The 18,688-nt window shown below is 33.5% G+C and overlaps 3 protein-coding genes across 7 annotated transcripts; 1 reads left to right on the top strand and 2 right to left on the bottom strand.

Moving 5' to 3' along the window:
• Positions 1–1,033: 1,033 nt before the first annotated feature.
• Positions 1,034–3,991, bottom strand: LOC106110468 (probable maleylacetoacetate isomerase 2). Of its 2 annotated transcripts, none has more exons than XM_013292310.1 (5): positions 3,650–3,991; positions 2,904–3,081; positions 2,503–2,621; positions 1,822–2,033; positions 1,034–1,243 (listed from the first exon to the last, which is right to left on the bottom strand). In XM_013292310.1, the coding sequence occupies exons 1-5, from the start codon at positions 3,656–3,658 to the stop codon at positions 1,117–1,119; spliced, it is 645 nt and encodes a 214-aa protein (XP_013147764.1). In that variant the 5' UTR covers positions 3,659–3,991; the 3' UTR covers positions 1,034–1,116. The 2 variants fall into 2 exon arrangements, with proteins under 2 accessions (XP_013147764.1, XP_013147763.1); XM_013292309.1 differs by lacking the exon at positions 3,650–3,991 and adding an exon at positions 3,456–3,609.
• A 255-nt stretch (positions 3,992–4,246) lies between these two features.
• Positions 4,247–6,601, top strand: LOC106110467 (single-strand selective monofunctional uracil DNA glycosylase). The gene is made up of 5 exons (XM_013292308.1): positions 4,247–4,734; positions 4,948–5,067; positions 5,196–5,339; positions 5,622–5,783; positions 6,191–6,601. The coding sequence occupies exons 1-5, from the start codon at positions 4,450–4,452 to the stop codon at positions 6,299–6,301; spliced, it is 822 nt and encodes a 273-aa protein (XP_013147762.1). The 5' UTR covers positions 4,247–4,449; the 3' UTR covers positions 6,302–6,601.
• A 1,218-nt stretch (positions 6,602–7,819) lies between these two features.
• Positions 7,820–17,921, bottom strand: LOC106110465 (protein anoxia up-regulated-like). 4 transcript variants are annotated; one of them, XM_013292304.1, is made up of 10 exons: positions 17,757–17,921; positions 13,750–13,944; positions 13,265–13,377; positions 11,914–12,062; positions 11,628–11,789; positions 9,573–9,774; positions 9,424–9,469; positions 8,873–9,349; positions 8,672–8,781; positions 7,820–8,549 (listed from the first exon to the last, which is right to left on the bottom strand). In XM_013292304.1, exons 1-10 carry the CDS (start codon positions 17,904–17,906, stop codon positions 8,402–8,404), a joined length of 1,752 nt encoding a protein of 583 aa, XP_013147758.1. In that variant the 5' UTR covers positions 17,907–17,921; the 3' UTR covers positions 7,820–8,401. The 4 variants fall into 4 exon arrangements, with proteins under 4 accessions (XP_013147758.1, XP_013147759.1, XP_013147760.1 ...); XM_013292305.1 differs by having other exon boundaries at positions 11,926–12,062; XM_013292306.1 differs by lacking the exon at positions 11,628–11,789.
• Between the last annotated feature and the right edge of the window lie 767 nt (positions 17,922–18,688).

Below are 18,688 nucleotides of genomic sequence, written 5' to 3'. Positions count from 1 at the left end.
CTCTAACGGTTTAAGCAGCGTAAGCCGAGAAAAGTTAAAGTTTAGTGAATTTTTAACGCCGGCGTCCAGAAGCACGCTGTTTATTAATAGCTCTTAAACGTTAGTAATAATAAAATATAGCCTGTTTCTCACAGATAAATTACCTTTCTGATGGTGAATTTTCAAAATCTGCCCAGTAGTTTTTGAGTTATTTCAATACATACAAAATACAAATCTTTCCTCTTCATAATATTAGTATAGATGTTGAATAATTAACTGGTAACGTCGACTTATAAGAAATAAAATTTATTCGTAAAAATGTCCTTAGTTTTCTAGTTGTAATAACTATATAAGAGGAATAAAATAAGACTAATTATGGGTTAAATTAAACAACAATTTAATCAAGAAATTTGTATTTCCAAACATAAAATATAAAAATGTATAATAGATTTATGTTTAACATAATAAAAATTATCACTACTGTATAAATGTTCATACAGCTAATGGAATGGCACAAAAAAAACGTACTTAAAACCCCTAAACAAGTAAAAATGCTTACCTGTAACCCAAAAACCTTGTAAAAATCACCTACCTTATAACTACGACATTAAGACTAGATCAAATTATAACATAAGAGACAAATAATGTCCAAAAAATATATCCAAGGGATAGTATGACTTAAAAATTAGTATAACCAAAACTGAAAATCTCAAAAATATATCTCAAGTTTTACTAAAGCTTTGATATTTTCGTTGAGTATTGTAGAAATATTAGTAGTGAATATTGTGGAAGTTTCACATAATTTTGGTAAGTAAACAGTTGATGACTAATGTAAATTTAAAATAATATAAAATATCTTTCATGACAATGTATAGAGGTTACTCATGGTAAAATTAAAATTTATTACAATAAAAAATAATATACAAAATTAATTAATTGGTTAATATTTGACATTGCAATCTATTGGAAGTTATTTGTAAATTCATATTACATCATTTCTGGAAGCACTTTTACATGTAAAAAAAAATAGATCAAAATGTAATAGATTTTTTAATATTTAAATGAGATGTTAAAGTTAATACCTGATATAGTACTGGGTAACCAGTTAACCACCTGCATCCTTTGACTGCAGATTGTTCACTTGGCGACCTCCGGCGGGCAGTCGGGCTGCGCGGAGGGGTGCGCGGCGCGGAACGCCGGGTGATTCTCCAGTTCTCTATCAACGCGCAGTATTATTGGGAACGGACGTAAGTCTACATGGAATCTGAAAAATTTAGTTAACCATTACTATCAACGGTTCCTTAACTTGTTTTGTCTAACACCAACTTAAAAAATCAGTTATTTTATAGCATTTTTTTCCGCCTGGAGTTCAAATTCACTTAACAAGAATTATCTTACCAGAAAAATAATAATGCATTTACAAATTAATCTATACTAATATTATAAAGAGGAAAGATTTGTATTTTTGTATGTTTTTAAATAACTCAAAACTTTTTTAAAATTCTTTCACCATTAGAAACGGCAATTTATCTGTGAGTAACATAGGCTACATTTTTTAATTTCACATGGACGAAGTCGCGTGCAACAGCTAGTAAGTAATTTATGTTTTCTGGGTCTTTTACCTCTATGCCTCCAGCAGCCACAATGCTGCTTTAAACCACTATTATTAAGTATATGTGTCGCCAGCCGATTAGCAACTATAATTATTTATATGGTATACATTTTGTGATTCTCTCTTTAGATTACAATGAAATTTTTAAGAGGATTGTGGACAAGGCCACATTATTGCAACATTTGTATGTCCACTGCATTATATTGGTATACTAAATTTGTATGTGTTACCTTCTTGCATTGAACACTTGTGGGACCAGACAGCAGTCGGCTAATGTGATCTCATCTCCCACGCAATACTTCCCAGCAGAAGCAGACAGTAGTTTCTCCACAGCTCTAAACCCTCGCATGATCCAGTGTTGCGCCCACTCCTTCTTCTTCTCTTCTCCCACATGTATCAGGACTATTAGATTTTGTAGAGGCTGTATACCTGATGATATAACCTGAAATAACAAAATTACATATTTAATTTACTATGCTGTTTCGTTAATAAAATAAAATAAAATGCGGCCATAGACACACTGACAAAATATTTTTTTTTTGTGATTATTGGAAACAGTTCATAATGAAAGTAACACAAGCATCCACTCCCTATACATAGCTTTGTGGTGATTTGAATTTGGTGAACAATAACCACAAAATATTGTATGGCATGCCATTTACCATCCCTGTCCATAGATTAACATTGTCAATGCCACTGACTCCCCTCAAGTTTACTTTCATATAAAAAATTATGGTTTTACAATGCTTATATAACTTAAACTGTCGTGGTTTTTACAAATATAATGTTTGTTGAACGGAACATTGAAGATACGGGTTTCTTACCACAATTTCAATCGTGTATCTTACGAACATTATATTTACAGTGCTTATTGCATTCTGTGGTTAGTTTTACTGTAATATTTTACTTACTTCACATATTTCTCTAACTTTGGCTCTCTTGTAACAATCTTGAGGCATCAGTGGCCTTTGTGGTCTAGTTTCTTCCAAATAATGCATTATACTCAATGATTCTATTATTGTGTGGCCATCTAAAATAATAATTGTATATAGTTATAATTAATATTACATAAAAATTACATAAGAACTTATACATTGGCTTATGGTCACAACTTCATCAGCATGAAATTAAAATAAAACTTTACACTTTTTAAAATACAATTGAAGATTGAAATTATTGATCTAGGTAAATATAAATATGTTCCCTTCCCATCGGAGCCCAAGACCTCTACAACATAGACCCTTGATAACTTAAAATATTTTGACTTTAACTTACCGAGGTTCTACTGTACTATAAAAAGAATACAACATACCAATAGATAGCGATGGTACTTGCTCCATTGGATTGACTTCCCTATATTCATTGCAGTGTTGCTCCCCACCACCTTTTATGAGGCTAACAGCTTTAATGTCATATGGAATCTCCTTTAAATTGAGGGCAATTCTTACTCGCCATGAGCATGAACTCCGCCAGTATGAGTATAATACTGGCTGGAAAAAGCAAAGAAGAAGTTTTAGAATGTTAAAGAAAAATATTTTAATTTAAAATATATGACAACACTTGACTTAGCAGCCAGGTTTAATGTGCTATTGTTTAAGTATTTTATGTTTTATATTTTTTTAACACTAATTCAGAGAGGAGTCAAATACAAGGGAGATACAAATCATGAAAAGAACTAATAAAGAAAAATCAAAAAGTACATTTTATTTAATACCATAAAGAATAAAACCAAATTAATTTTGCAAACAATAATGGAAACGCCTAGAAACCTTATATAAATCATAACTGGTTCAACTAGCTGCAATATTAAATCATTTACTAATTTACTTTGGTATATAATCTTCAAATATCACAAAAATAGTACCTTTTGTTTTATTTCTCCTTCATTCATTGCGTTAACTTTATAATTATATTTACGTAAAACAGAATTATAATGCTGTAGGATACTGCTGCCTTAAGACACGAGATCAGATATATTACTATGGCCGACAACTTGTAGCTAGCATTCTAGAAAACCGGTATGTAAATATGAATAAAAACAAGTTGTTATAAACTTACCTTTGCCATGGCGGGAATATTTCCGTTATATTTCGAGTAGAAAGCAATTTTGGCGGCGTTTACTACAACGGTTTAATATAAATCTTATGTTATAATAAATCTTACAACTACTTAAGTTTATTTTGTATAATATCGTAAAGTGTTTTTATTATATACTTTCACTCAGCACTATCTGTCTATACAATGTTATATGAAAAAATAATTAATGCCTTCTTTTGTTATTGTTAATTTAATTTTAAAACCTGAATTATTCTAAAAATGTTAAACGCTTTTCACGAATCTGAAGTGGCCTTGAAGTTTGACATTTACGATCGGATACTGTAACAAGTTGTTTATCGTAGAAGCCTGTAGAGGCTGCACTAAGATTTCGGAATTAATTGTAAAAACTTAAATTATTTATTAAACAAAAAGCCACAGTATATTAATCTGATTAATAAAAAGATATTAGGTAAACCTTTAAAATAAGTGAGCTCAAAAACGAAAAATAACGAGCTTAACACTGCTTATCGCATTCCTTTTCGCCTCTGTCGTGTCGTGATATTTCAAATTCAAAATAAACACCAAATAATCACTTGTGTTTTGTAAATGTATGTTTTTATAGATTTTAAGACATATATGCAAGCACCGATTACATGAATAGAAATCCTGTTTATTTTATCATCATAAGTAATATTTATAATAACGTTTTTAAAACGGCGCGGATAATTAGTAAAGTTTACGATCCAAATACTTTGAACTCTGTATAAGACTCGCTGAGTTTGTGTTTTTTTTTTAATTAATTGTAGTAAAAATACGCTAATATGACCACAGAAGTTGTATCAACATTCTTTTGCGAAAAACCTTTAGCTTTGGAAAATGACAACAAACAAGAGGAAGATATAAGTGTTCAATTCTTAAACTTGATCGATGAACTGAATAATAAACTTACAACATTTCAATTCCCACCGGCTATAAAATGCATTTATAATCCAACAATATACGCAAGACACACTTTTGAAATGTACGTTCGAAAGTATTGTAATACAAACAAAGCTATAATGTATTTTGGAATGAACCCAGGACCTTTCGGAATGTCGCAAACTGGTGTAAGTGAAATAAACTAGTATTTATTTATTTGCTTACTTAGGAGACTTCCAGATAATTTTTAGCTTTAAGCTAACATTTATTAGAAATAAGCATCAATTGTAAAATTACAGTTGTACCCCTTGCATAGGACACTAACTATAAAAGAAATGCATGTTACATTAAAAAAAACATTGTCTCTGTAGTAAAGTAAAATAGTCTAAAAATTCTAACAGGTACCTTTTGGAGATGTGAGCTCTGTAAGAGATTGGTTGGGTATAGAAGGGCCAGTTGGAAAGCCACCTAAGGAATTAGAAACCCGTCCTGTCAAAGGTTTTGAATGTACAAGGACTGAGGTAAAAATGTAATAAATGACTTCAAAAATTTAATAGTAATAAAAAAGTTATGAATACCACAATTGCTATAACAGTCAAAAAGTATTGGTTTAGAAATAAAACCTTATTATATTAAAACCTTATTACAGATAAGTGGGAAAAGATTCTGGGGTTTACTAAAAGATATATGTGGCAGTCCTGATAAGTTTTTTGAAACCAGTTTCGTCTACAACTATTTGAATCAACAATGGATGAAGACCAATGGATGTAATCTCACTCCTGGTGATTTCAAAGTAATTATTTTATTATAATAGGATAGAATAAAATCATCTTTCTCCTTATCCTACTCCCATAGGGTCGGCGCAACATGTTTTTGTCCTCCACATAACTATCTCAGTCACTCTGATCATGTCACCTTTTACACAATCCATCCATTTCTTTCTAGGCATAGAATAGAATAGAATATGTATTTAATGTAATATGTGTGCTAAATTAAAAAAGTACTTAGATAATCTAGTTTAATGATTTTTGTTACTAAAAATAAAAGAGCTATATCTAACACTGTCTGTTTTCAGGTGACAGAAATGAAAGCATTATATCAAATCTGTGATCCGATCTTTATCAAAGTTTTGGAACTGTATAAAGTGCAAACAATAATTGCAGTTGGTAAGTTCTGTGAAACCCGAGCACATAAAGCAATTGAAGAATATCTCCCATCTAAAGCTAAAAATATCAAGGTATTAGTAAAATCTTTTTATTGTCTACAGTAAAACCTTGATAACTTAAACCTTGATAACATAAAAACACCAAAACTTCAAAAATTAATATGTTCCCTTCCTATCAGAGCCCAGAACCTCTATAACATAGACCCTTGATAACTTAAAACCTCTATAACTTAAAATATTTTGTGATTCCCTTGGACTTTAACTTATCAAGGTTGTACTGTATTTGAAATAGAACATTATTGAAAAACCCTTAAAAACCACTAAATGTAAATTTGTAATAGGATATGGGTCACACTATTGTGACCAAAAAGTGTTGTAAAAAGTGACTATTCACTTTTTAATATGAGACCTACAATGGTGTAAACATCTTGTCTTTTAGTTATTAGGCTAATTTTACTAAAGTTACTGTAAATTTGAAGGTACTCTATCTCCCACACCCGAGTCCTCGCACAGTAAACAACAACAACTGGGATCAAAAAGCACTTGAATATCTAGAAAGGTATGATTTATTAAAATATTATAAAGATTGATTTATTTTTAAATGTATCTGGCAACTTTATTATATTAAAAAAAATGTAATAGCATAGATGTTACATAAGATTATCAATTGTCATGGATCTCCATATTGTTTAAAAAAAAAGTGAAATTAGTATATTTTTAATGTTTCCTAATTTAGTTTAAGATTTTAATTTGATTAAAATAAGATTTTTGACTATACATTAAGGATTTTGCGTTCTTATGTCTTGTATGCACATTATTTTATCTATAAATAACAGTTCTTAGCACTACATATAAAAATAACTCAATATTGTTTTTTATTTTATTAACAAATACATTGTATTAATCTTTGGACTATATTTTAACATTGGAATTATGAAAACAAAACATATGTACATAAGAGAGTAAATGTGCCATTGAAAATGCTAACCGACTATAAAGTACATAACTTCAGAGTGGATGCTGGTTGCCATTCTTACACAAAATGTGCACTATGTCTTTGTTAATGTACTGATTATTCTATAAAATTAGACTATAATAAACATTCCATCTGTGATCTTAAAATTATGTTTGAAAATAGTTTTATTTCCTTCTTTTACCTATTCATAATGCACGTATATAGTCTGTATTGTGTAATTTAACAATCATTTATATTCAGTAAATATGATTTCTGGGTTAAAGGAATAATAAAAAGTAATTAACAGAATAAAAATTTATCTTAAAATAAATATTAAACCTAAACCTATAAATCCATTTTAACAATATCTTCAGCAGTTTTTGCAACCTCTTCTTTAGTTACATTCTTCACGGTTTGTTTTTGTATTGCTTTTACATTATTTTTTGGCTGTGTCTGATTTGATTTTTCATTTTTCTTGATATCAAGAAACTGTTTGTCAATTTCGCCTATTTTTTGTTTAATCTAAAAAATTAACACGTTTAATTCCATGTTCAAAATTTAACAGATTTACGTTTTGATATTTATACAAAAATAATATGAACAATTCTTCAATACATTTAACTTACATTTTTTAAGCCCAGATTCACTGCTTTTGCTTTTGTTTTCTTTAAGCTTTTTGCTCCTGCTACCTTAAATACGTTTGCTTTTGGAGCCTTTTTATCTTTTTTCCCCATATTTAACTATGACACAAAGTAACCTATATAACCAATGTTTATCTTGGTATAATTTTTAGGTTATAAAAATAATACGTACGGAACATAACAGAAATATAATTTTTAATCTATGGTAAATTGTCATTTTGCACCATAGACAAAAGTAACAGATACAAAATATAATTAACTTGCTTTCGCTCGCGGATCTGTCCGCGTCTATCTGCTTACTTTTTGTTTATTATACATACATTATACTAAAATTATAGTATTGGACACAGATAAAATGAGTTCCTGCCTGACTTATTTACAACTTTATTCCTTGTTATGAGTATAATTTGCAACTGTTAGAACTTATTTCGAAGGCATCGTTAAACTATAAAATCTTTTACAAAAGTAAAAAATAAAAATACTTTATTCTATGAAAAAAAAAAACTACAGCATTTAAATATGTCTTTTATTGTTAATAAACATTTGATACAAAACATTACAAAATAAAACGAAATTATTTGTTAACGACATTACAGTAGGGCTCGATTTAAACATTACTCTCACTGTCTAGTAATTTTATTACTGACAGGAAAGTACAACTCACGAGTAAATAACAAACAGTAATTATTACACGACTCAGGTATATAGGTAATACATGAGCCAAGAATAATTTCATCATAGAAAATAATTTAAAAGTATTTAAACCCCTAAAAGAAAATGCGCACAAAAAGAATGCTAATCATACACATAACAACAGAATACAAAACTGTTACAATATTAATAATTAAAATTAATCATTTTGGTTAAAATTGATATTTTAAGACAAAACAATTTTCGTAATGTTGACAATGGATAATAAGTTGATTTTTTTTTCACATGTACATCGTATTAATTACACAAAAAAATTTCGGTATTTATTATTTTATTAATAATTTCGTTTCTCTTGAAATTAAAACAAATATTTCAAGCACACAGGACAAGTTCAATGCCATTCTTACGCAGCTTTAAGTAAATTACTAATTTAGACACATGGTTTATTCCTCGTCCGTTACATCGGGCTCAGCTTGTTCATCTTCACTGATTTCCGCCACCGCATCGGTCTGTTCCGGTACTGAGTCAGCTATGATCTCCGGGCTCTCTGGCTCCTCTACGATCGGTTGTGATTCCACTTCAGGGATGTCGCTGTTAAAAATACCGTTATTTAAGAAAAAATACACATTTAACTAATTTCTTTCAACAGGTCTCCTTCATTATAGGACTTCACTAAAATATGACTTTTTAATTCATTCAATTGTATGCTTTACCTTGCTTCAACCTCAGCAACGTTGTCACCAGAGGCGCTATGTGATAATTCTTCCAGACGCTGTGCAGCCAACTCAGATTCTTGCCTAGCGATTTCAGCTAATTCTGCAGCCTGTTAAAATAAAACATTGATATATGTTCCATTTGTTCCCTGCACTTGTCGTGCAAATCAATTGTAATATTTAATTTACACACTGATTTACCTGTCTTGCTAATTCGGCTTCGCGTTCCTCTTGTGCCTGTCTCTCCAATTCTTCTAAGCGTGCCAGTTCCTCTTGCCTTATCTGTTCAGCTTGTCGTTCCTCTTCAGCTAAGCGAGCTTCTTCAGCCAGTTTTGCTTCCTCAGCCAGTCTGGCTTCTTCAGCGAGTCTTGCCTCCTCAGCTAATCGGGCTTCCTCGGCAAGTCTGGCTTCTTCAGCCAATCGGGCTTCTTCTGCAAGGCGAGCTTCCTCTGCCAGCCTTGCTTCTTCGGCTTTTCTAGCTTCTTCAGCTAATCTAGCTTCTTCTGCCTGTCTGGCTTCTTCAGCTTTTTTGGCTTCCTCTGCGGCTTTTCTAGCTTCTTCCGCCTTTCTTGCTTCTTCCTCAGCTATTCTAGCATCTTCTTCAGCTTTGCGTTTGGCTTCTTCGGCTTTCCGTGCTTCTTCCTCCGCTCTCTTTTTTTCAGCAGCCTCTCTTTCTGCCTGTATGATATATTTTTGTTATTTTTAGGTTATCTTTACTTTCAAGAAATCATTAAGAACGCTTATAAATTTACCTGAGCCTTTCGTTCTAGTTCACGTTTTGCCTCTTCTTTCAGAGCCCTTTAAAAAGAACCCAAGTTTTTTATTAATAATCAAATTATATTTATTAATATCCAAATTACATAGAGATTTTAAAAAGTGAAATACGGAAAACAAAACTTACTTTTCTTCAGCGGCACGAGCCTCTTCTTGCCTTTTTCTCTTAATCGCGGCCAAGTCCGCTGCTGGTGCGAGAACCGGCTCCGCTGTAGTTGCCCTGAAGCGAGCTGCGCGCTCTGCCTTTGCGGCTTTCAACTCCATCTCGGGGTCCTCCATCATTGACGGCGCCTGGAACTTGCGGCTTGGCCTCCACGGCAGCAGCTTCACTGCACCGCGGCCAATGTTAAACGTGGCCATCGCAGTAACTTTACCAGAAATGAATAGCTCCTGCTTCCACAAAGCTAGTCATTTTTGGGTTGTTAATGCCAATAATCATTGGTACAGTTAGCGTATGACATACTAGTCGCTCATGAATGAAGTTAGCCGTAATAACAGCTTCTGAAGCTAAATGAAATTTTTAATGCAAGTTTCGCTTTGATTTTTCTCCTTCTAAGTGTTTCATGCTGTGGGGCGTGAATGATGTTGGCATACGCACGCATTTCGTGTACCGTGCACACACAGGCAACTTGCATGATGTGATTTCCAAACTGTACGTCTGTACATTTGTTGCATTCTTTCATATTTATCGCTACATTGTGGTGGTGATACAAGCTATTTTTACACTAGTCCTCTTCTAATGTACAATTGTTTTCGTACAAAATCATAATATTATCAATATTTACAATTATATCAATCGTTTAAAATGTTTAGTCGAGACAGCATAGCATTAACAAGCATGGATATCGAAGCGTGAAAAGGGTACAAAACTACACTACTACAACATGCTAACAAATTAAAACAACTAAAAATGTGACAAAATATTTATTGTTAAAATCAGTTCTGTTAAATGGAAAACGAGACGTCTCGATTACCGGTAAAGTGGCGGACGGACCGCGTTCTCACAACATTCGTTTATCAAATGTTGTCGTTCGTAAATATGTAAAAAAATATAAGTAACAACTGATAAAATAATAAAAAATATATGATCTGTGTTAGTCGGAGGGTGTTATACCGAGATCAGAGAGCGCGAAGTCGGTCTCTAGGCGTAGCTAGGGGCTCAGAGCAGACAATGGGCCAACTAACCAAACTTTAATTAAGAACCTCCCTTGATTATTGATTGCTTGTCCATGTTATTTATTCTGTCTATAAATTGTTTAGTTCGAAGTAATATTTTAACGCTATTGCATTTATATATCTATTTACATTATCTAATGATCTTATAAGTTAAATTCAATTCAAGATTCGTAGAATTGGCAATATTTAAATTACTTTGAGTAATTTATCGATTTATAAAATGGCAACATTAAGGGATTAAAAGTGGTATAGACAATAAATAGCATGGATCATAGTGATGTGACCGAGCCCTAGTGATGTGCCCTCTCCCTAGCTACGCGGGTCGAGTTCGCGGCCGAGCTACGCGCACTGCGCCGCCGTCGGCTGTTGCTGCGCGCCGCCCGCTGTAAGAGACACCACACGCAGTGTTAGATACCGTTTATACCATTTCATTTTAATTACTGCTCGTTTTATGCACCGATAGCTTCGGAGCGAAGAAGCGAATTTTAGACTATTATACGGCCAAATAAGTAAACCACTAACATAACTTCAGAAATAAAAAGAAAAATAATGTGAATATTTATAGTCATATCCTATTTTTATAATCTGGAGACAATTAAATCACTAATATCAATCCTCAACTATGTAGGCGGTGGACCTACGTGTGGATTCTCAATGTTTTTCTAATTTACACCCAGTTTTCAACAGGTTTTTACTTTTTTTATTTATAACAGTCGTGTGCCCAAATCAAGGAATATTACGTTTAATTAAAATGTATGCTTTTCTACAGATTAATCACAGTATAACAAATTATGTTGAGAAAAGTTATACAGGTGCCAGTAATAATGAATTTAAAATGAAATTGTACCCTCATAACGTGACTTCTAAGAAAAATCGCTAATATGTTGCTATTTACATGGTTCAACATTCGGTTTACTTACAAGGCCCTAGTTATTTTATTTTATCTTTAATAGAATTATGCGTAGGGCGAAGCGAGCTCTAGCTATGATACTACTGTCCGAAATACCTGTGGCTTTTTCGCCCTCCAAGCCGGCGGCTGCGAGCCTATTCTTCGCATAAAACGAGAGCAGGTTTACGTCGTCTCTGACGCTGAGCTCCTTGTAGAGCGGCCGACGGTTGGAGAAGGCCCTATTGCCCGAGTAGTGCACGCACGCGAGGTGACCACGTCCTGGGGAACACCTCGTGGTTACAGGGGCAAGCTGGTACTAGCTGTTAGTCCGGACACATACGGAAGTGGGAAAACCGTACATTAACATTTAGTCTGTTAAATATCGTATTCAAGTTAGTCGAACCTGCACCGGTACCTGTGAACTTCTTGGCGGGCTCATTGTAGAAGGAAATATTGTGGATAGTGTCGGCCACGCTGCGGAGAGGGAGCAGAAGTTTTGCTACGTATGCGTCGTTGCTGAAGCGATAAGGAATAGGTTCGCCGTACGAGTATCTGAAAGTATGTCACGAGCAAATTTTCATCTCTTATCGTATGCTGAAAATCCGTTAAAAACAGGGAGATGTTAATTTTTTTTATGAAACAGCTCCTAAAATTACAAAGTTAGTACAATTCCACCAAGGTTAGGATAAAACAAAAATTTTTGTTATGCCGTTTCCTCTGAGACAATTTACTTTTAAATATTAACACAAGGATACAATGCTCGTTAGAAGCATCATCAATTTTACATTAGTGAATCAAAAACGTTCTTAATTCAAATAAAACGTAGAAACATTTTCATTCCTGTAGTGTAGACAAACATTAGCTGGCATTTAACCAGTCTATAATTAAAACGGTGTGCGTAGCGTTAGTGCGCGCTTTTGGCTGGCAACTCTACACCCACGCCGGAAACACACATCAGTGCTTGAAATATCATAGTATCATAGACAAAAATTGACCCAAGTATTTTAACAGCCTTCTTGTTGCTAAAAGTGTATCTATTACATCTTATAAGGCTTCCAGCGTATTAAAAATAAAAGTATAAAATGCCATATCAAATTTCACGATGTGCCATAACCGATAGAAAATTTAAATATAACTTTAGTTCTGAAACTATTCTTGAATAGAATGGGTTAAACAGCGTTAAAGTATAAATATAAAAAAAAAACATATCGACGAATTGAATACCTCCTTCTTTTGGGAAGTCGGTCAAAAATAAGTAAAACAAGCTGATAGAAATCCCTAGCAAGTCCAAGTCGTTTTACATTCGAAGATAGTAGAAGGAACATGTATGCACTCGTTCTAATTACCGAACGATGTCCCGCGTGATAAGCTGTCAATGTCAATAACGAGGCGTTGTCGTTGCATCAATGGCGCGTTTATTTTTGTACTGTTACGTCAACCAAAAATAGTCCCCAACTATTTATAGAAAACTACCACTGACCCTGACGAATGAAGTACAATACAATAAATATATTACAAGGTAAACTCAAGGTGATCCCAAGGCATATTGTGTTTTATGTTACAATGTTGGAAATCTTTTAATTATTTTACAAATTGCGTGGTATAATAAGTGTAAACATAGCTATATCTAAATTCCCAGCAATGACTTATATGTTGTGGAGATTTTCACTTAAGGAGGGTAGTTTTAAATGACACTTATTATCAGCAGTGAGTTAGCAAAGTGACAATATTGATTGATCTTTGATAACACTTACGAGTAGATGGTGTCAAGAGGTGCGAGGGACTTGGCGCGCGGAACGACAGAGCGCGCGCGGTGCAGTAGCGCCGCGGTATCGGCGCGGATGCGACGGGTCTCATCCTCGAACAGCTGCAAGTCAACATTACATACGTTACAGCAAAAAAATATAAACATGCAAATGTAAAATGTTTACTAATGGCGTTTCAATACCGTATTCTAACTGTATATATAATAAAGAGGAAAGATTTGTAGTTTTGTTTGTATAATACAAAAACTACTGGGCCGATTTCAAGAACTCTTTTACCATTAAAAAACTGTAATATCAGTGAGTAACATAGGCTATATTTTTCATTCTTATTTAATTACACGTGCACGAAGTCACGAGCAACAGCTAGTCCTTTATAATACAGACAGCATGAATGGAGTTTGTCTCAGCGTAGTCTTCAATCAATTCAGGCGCAGATGAAAGGTTCCTTATAAAAATGCACTACGTAGGCTTACCTTCGTAGATTCTGAGCGGTAGAAGTCATCAACAGCGGAGACGGCGAGTGCTGGTCGGCGACGGTAGGCGATACGGTCGAGTTCCCGAAGGATAACAGAGGGGCGCACACGCACGCGAACTACGTGGTGAGGGGGCTCTGGGTATGTGGCGAGTCGGGTCAGCGCGCGGGCCTGCGGCCGGTAGATCAACTCGGCCTGAAAGCATGCTGTGTTTAATAATTACAATAAAACAAAAGAAATCCACTGAATTAAACTATCGACTTTGAAACAAGCTTGAGAATGACCAATTTAGTGATGAAAAGATCCAACGTAACTGTGATACAAATTACAGTGAATAGATGCATTATTGATTAATTCTTATACGAGTAGCATTAGATAGGCACTTATGCATTAGATGATTATTTCTACAATACTCATGTTTACTATGTAATAGGATCTCGCAACTCATTACCTCGGTAATGAGAAAGAGATGGATGGATTGTGTAAAAGGTGACATGATCAAAAAGGGAGTGATGACTGAGATGACGTATGATAGAGTTATGTGGAGGACAAAAACCTGTTGCGCCTACGGGAGTAGGATAAGGAGACGATGATGATGAACTGATTACCTCGGTGGTAATGAGTTGCGAGATTCTATTGCAGAAACTAATGTACAAAATACGTTATTTGTACTCTGAAAAACCGTGAGAAGGATTGTGTCTTTTATACAATTTTTCGGCAATGGAAACGGTTTTATTGAGAAACTCTAGAGATTTGCCAGCTGAATATAAAAAAAAAAAAAAAACAAACGCAAAATTATTAAAACGGTCGTGTTTGCAACAATACTCGCATATTTATGTATATTCCTCTTTGTTTTAAATAAAAAAATTATATTCTTCATACGTTGGCGAGATGCCGATCACACCTGCACGCGACGCGTGCCGAATTAAGACCACCTGTTTGAATTAATACATTGAATGCGAAACCAATTCTAAAACACCTGGTACATATCTCCCTTACTGTTTCTGTTACTAAACAAATGTCTAGACCATAATAATAATAGTTTTATCTCCGGTGTGCTACACTTGGTACCATAGGTGCTGAAAGAATAGAAAAATATCTGCCAATTTACATGTTACTAAGAATGTTAAAAATATGTTGAACTGCACGCACTATGGAGCTTTCTCTTCGTGTTATTATCCATCTACATCTTTAAAGAATCTGTGGTCGACAGCAATGCATTATAATTATAGATTCTATATTATACGTTGATAATCGTAATGTTCACATATATTCTGTCTTAAAATTAGATATCAGGAAGCATTATGTAAATCTGTAGTGCTCTTTTCATTGTTACAAAAAAACAAATCGACGCTAGATGCTTGGAGAATGCGAGGGCGAGCCAAATGCATGGCGACTTTATTACACGTATCAATAGCGTGATGACTCAAATGTTAGCCCGTTGGAGTAAAATTAGATGGAATAACAACTCGCTTGCGTTCTACGTAGTAGTGTTTTTATTTTTAATTTCTGACTTTACAGGTCATTAATATCTTTTTGGCCAGGATAGTCTTTACCGAATGCAGTTTTAAAAAATACTGGCTGGCAATAAATATTTATTACTGGCAACTATATTTTTGTTTTTAACTAAAAAATATTTGGGTAATTCGTTCAAATAGTAAAAAAGTTTTCTTATTGTTAAATGTAATCTTCTATTGCGATTTCTAAATATGGTAACGTGCAAAACATATCGAATTACAGATTTAATTTACGAAAACACGTAATTTCCTTACAACGTTATTCATTGCGCAGTTGAAGTTAATTTTAGTTTACGTACGTGTAATAAACGCAGCAATGGTAGTGTTGAAAAAACGCTTTATTGTTTAGTTTGTGTGAGACGCAACAGATGTTATGTTTACTTCCCGCGGCCTTTGGATCCCTGCCAACAACCTATTCCCTTGAGAGTATATTTCGTGCATTTCATAATGTTTATTCATAATAATTATTATTTTTTATGTAACTGTCATGGAATGTTGTTGACAGAAAAAATGCATATTTTTGTCCAGCCTGGTAACAATGGCGCGAAGGATACTCAAGTGTTCGCGCCATTTCTCAAAAATGGACTAATTACGCTCATCTCACTACAAAGTAACCATCGAGTTATTTACATGAATATTATCAAAGTTATTTTGAAAACATTTTTGTGTTAAGTCAGTCAAGTTCAGTTAAAATTAAGCATTGCAAAAATGTGGTACTAAAGAAGAATTTATTAAACTTTACACGCTTACAATCAACGTTAAACTAATTTATGTTAATAATTACTTTCATATACATTTTACTGAATTAGATATGAGTTCGTAGCTATTCTTGGCTGATGGTTAGGAATTTATCAAGAATATTAAGTGCTTCGACAACGACATCCTTTGCCAAGAGAAGCATTTAATATCGTATAATATTTAGAAGGCTCTAATTTAAAATAAATGGATCGTTAAACTATGCATGTGTAGCGTAGTTTACGCATTAAACTATTAAATACTATTTTAGATTGTTTACAATATACAAATGCTGAATACTTTGTTTATATGATTAAGGGTTTACTAAGTGTTCAATAAGTCTTTTTTCCATCTCCCAAAGCTTTCAAACACACTATTTTGACGGGAAGTGTTATGTGTGAGTTATTTCATTTGTTAATTATCCAGTTATAGCTTTCGCCCGCGACTCCATCCGAGCGGGATAAAAAGATCAAGTAGCCTATGTGTTCTTCCAGACAATCCTCTACATCTATGCCAAATTTAGTAGTTTAGGCTGCAAACTCTAACAAACATCCATCCATCTAAACTTTTGTAATATTAGTAAGATAGTTTGTTTAATCTGATTAATATGTGTCAACGGCAAACTTTTCATAGTGACATCGAGATGTTACCTATAAAATGTGTTTAAGCATACGTTGTGAAAACACATTCCTTCCGAATTAGAACGAGGCTGGCTGAATTATATTTCTGTCGTATCATTTTAAAGAAATAACATTTTGAATTTCGAAGCGAATATATTTTACGAACATCTGTATTGTGAAAGAGACAAACATTTTTAATTTGTACTCATAAATAATAGAAACCTCATTCTTTGGAATCGGTTACGTTTGGCAGTAGGCTTCAATGTATGTACTTACATGCAAAAAAATTTGTACCTTAATCCATTATTAATATATACAATTTATCTAAGTAGGTGTTAACACCTACTCACTACTCAAATTTATCTAAGTAGGTGTTGACACCTACTTAGATAAATTCGAGAAACAAAACAATCCTTTATTCGCTTTAAGCTGACTTAAAATTATTCTTTGAGAATATAACTTGGCTATAATTTTTTGTTATTTATGATCTGTTTTGCTAAATATTTTACCTACACTTGTAAGTTGTTTCTACAAACTATCTACATATTTTGCGTTACATTTAATTGTGTGATGTTTAATATTAATTCTCTAAAAGCATTTATACTCTAAATTTAATAAGGCAAAAATACAATGCGATACACTAGTCGTGCGAAAAAGTCTATATACAACCTTTTATGCATTTAATAGAATGTTCTGTATTTACATGGCTGATCTCTTTTTCGTATATGGTAATCTTTGCATCCTTGTGGCATAGTTGATACTGATGCACACTGAATGCACTGTGCTACGGTGATCTGTGCATGCTTGTAGCTTAGCTGATATAAACTGAACGCTTTGTGCTACGGTAATCTGTGCAAGCCTATGGTATAGCTGATGCATACTAAATGCTCTGTGCTACGGTGATCTGTGCAACTCTATGACATAGCTGATGCACACTAAATGCTTTGTGCTACGGTGATCTGTGCAACTGTATGACATAGCTGATGCACACTAAATGCTCTGTGCTACGGTGAACTGTGCATGCCTGTAGCATAGCTGATGCATACTGAACGCTCTGTGCTATAGTGATTTGTGCATGCTGTGTCCATGACACGTGACAGCTGACAGCATGATGGCCACCAATTCGACAACTCACCTGCGACAGCTTTGGTATGTACGTGACGTACGGCGTATTGTAATACGACACTAGTGGCGATAGGTAGTAGGCCGACGTCAGAGGCTGCGATCGCCGACAATGGAAACAGGCAATTTGGTCAATTACGATTTTTTCTATTTTGTAAAACATACAGTGGCAGAACTAGTGTTTTCTTTTTGTAAAAATCTATTTCTATTAAATAAACTGAATGATTTGTGTTATTATTTGTTTATAGAATATGTTTGTCTAGACTTTTTAAATAGTTAATTGTAATAACAATTATGATAAGTTTCTTTAAGTACTAGTAATTGAAACTTGCATAATAGCATAAAATAATGTATTTGTAATGTAATAAACTGTTACCAAACTCTAATGTTTACTTTTTTAAAAAGTAAAACTCTTTTATTTAAAGATTTTATTGTTTATAAATAATAATTAATAGATCCTCTATGAATCTTGAAAAATGAACTTTAAATCAATATTTCTAAGAAAATTGTTTGTTATATCAACACGATTGTTTTTTACGAAAAGAGCTATGTACTTCATTGTCTTATTTTAAATATTTCTTAATAATACTAAAACATAGTTAAAATTCTTCAATTATAGAGATTAAGAAACATGTCAATAAATCAAACAATTTGTTAGTAAACAGACATTGTGTCGTGTTCGTCAACGACTGTGGCCCCAGGAGCGACACAAAGAAAGAAAAGATATTAGAAAATGCAAGCTTTATTACAATCTCAGTCTAAATAACATTTGTGATTAATTAATTTAACACTAAAACATCAAACAAGCTCTATATGATTCACGTCTTCTTTCGAACGTAAAGTAGAGCGATCACATTGCGTTAGCGAATACTGATAGGTTAGGTAGTGGGGGTGGGGGGGCGGTGCTGGAGTTAGGATGGGCCTGGGGCAGGGGCGGGAGCCGGG

The sequence above is a fragment of the Papilio polytes genome, unplaced genomic scaffold (genome assembly GCF_000836215.1).
Source record: "Papilio polytes unplaced genomic scaffold, Ppol_1.0 DF820622.1, whole genome shotgun sequence".
NCBI lineage: Eukaryota > Metazoa > Arthropoda > Insecta > Lepidoptera > Papilionidae > Papilio > Papilio polytes.
Note: the sequence above shows the minus strand (reverse complement) of the source record. Positions and strands in the feature narration are given on the sequence as shown.

Excerpts from the sequence above, each read along its gene's own strand:
- LOC106110467 (XM_013292308.1), top strand. The coding sequence starts at position 4,450 with ATGACCACAGAAGTTGTATCAACATTCTTTTGCGAAAAACCTTTAGCT. Across the intron at positions 4,735-4,947 it reads TCGGAATGTCGCAAACTGGT|GTACCTTTTGGAGATGTGAG; the intron begins GTAAGTGAAATA and ends AAATTCTAACAG. Across the intron at positions 5,340-5,621 it reads TCACTCCTGGTGATTTCAAA|GTGACAGAAATGAAAGCATT; the intron begins GTAATTATTTTA and ends GTCTGTTTTCAG.
- LOC106110465 (XM_013292304.1), bottom strand. The coding sequence starts at position 17,906 with ATGTTTTACAAAATAGAAAAAATCGTAATTGACCAAATTGCCTGTTTC. Across the intron at positions 13,945-17,756 it reads ACATACCAAAGCTGTCGCAG|GCCGAGTTGATCTACCGGCC; the intron begins GTGAGTTGTCGA and ends GCATGCTTTCAG. Across the intron at positions 8,782-8,872 it reads AAGCCGAATTAGCAAGACAG|GCTGCAGAATTAGCTGAAAT; the intron begins GTAAATCAGTGT and ends TTATTTTAACAG.
- LOC106110468 (XM_013292309.1), bottom strand. The coding sequence starts at position 3,482 with ATGAATGAAGGAGAAATAAAACAAAAG. Across the intron at positions 2,034-2,502 it reads AAGTTAGAGAAATATGTGAA|GTTATATCATCAGGTATACA; the intron begins GTAAGTAAAATA and ends TTGTTATTTCAG. Across the intron at positions 1,244-1,821 it reads CAAGTGTTCAATGCAAGAAG|ATTCCATGTAGACTTACGTC; the intron begins GTAACACATACA and ends TAAATTTTTCAG.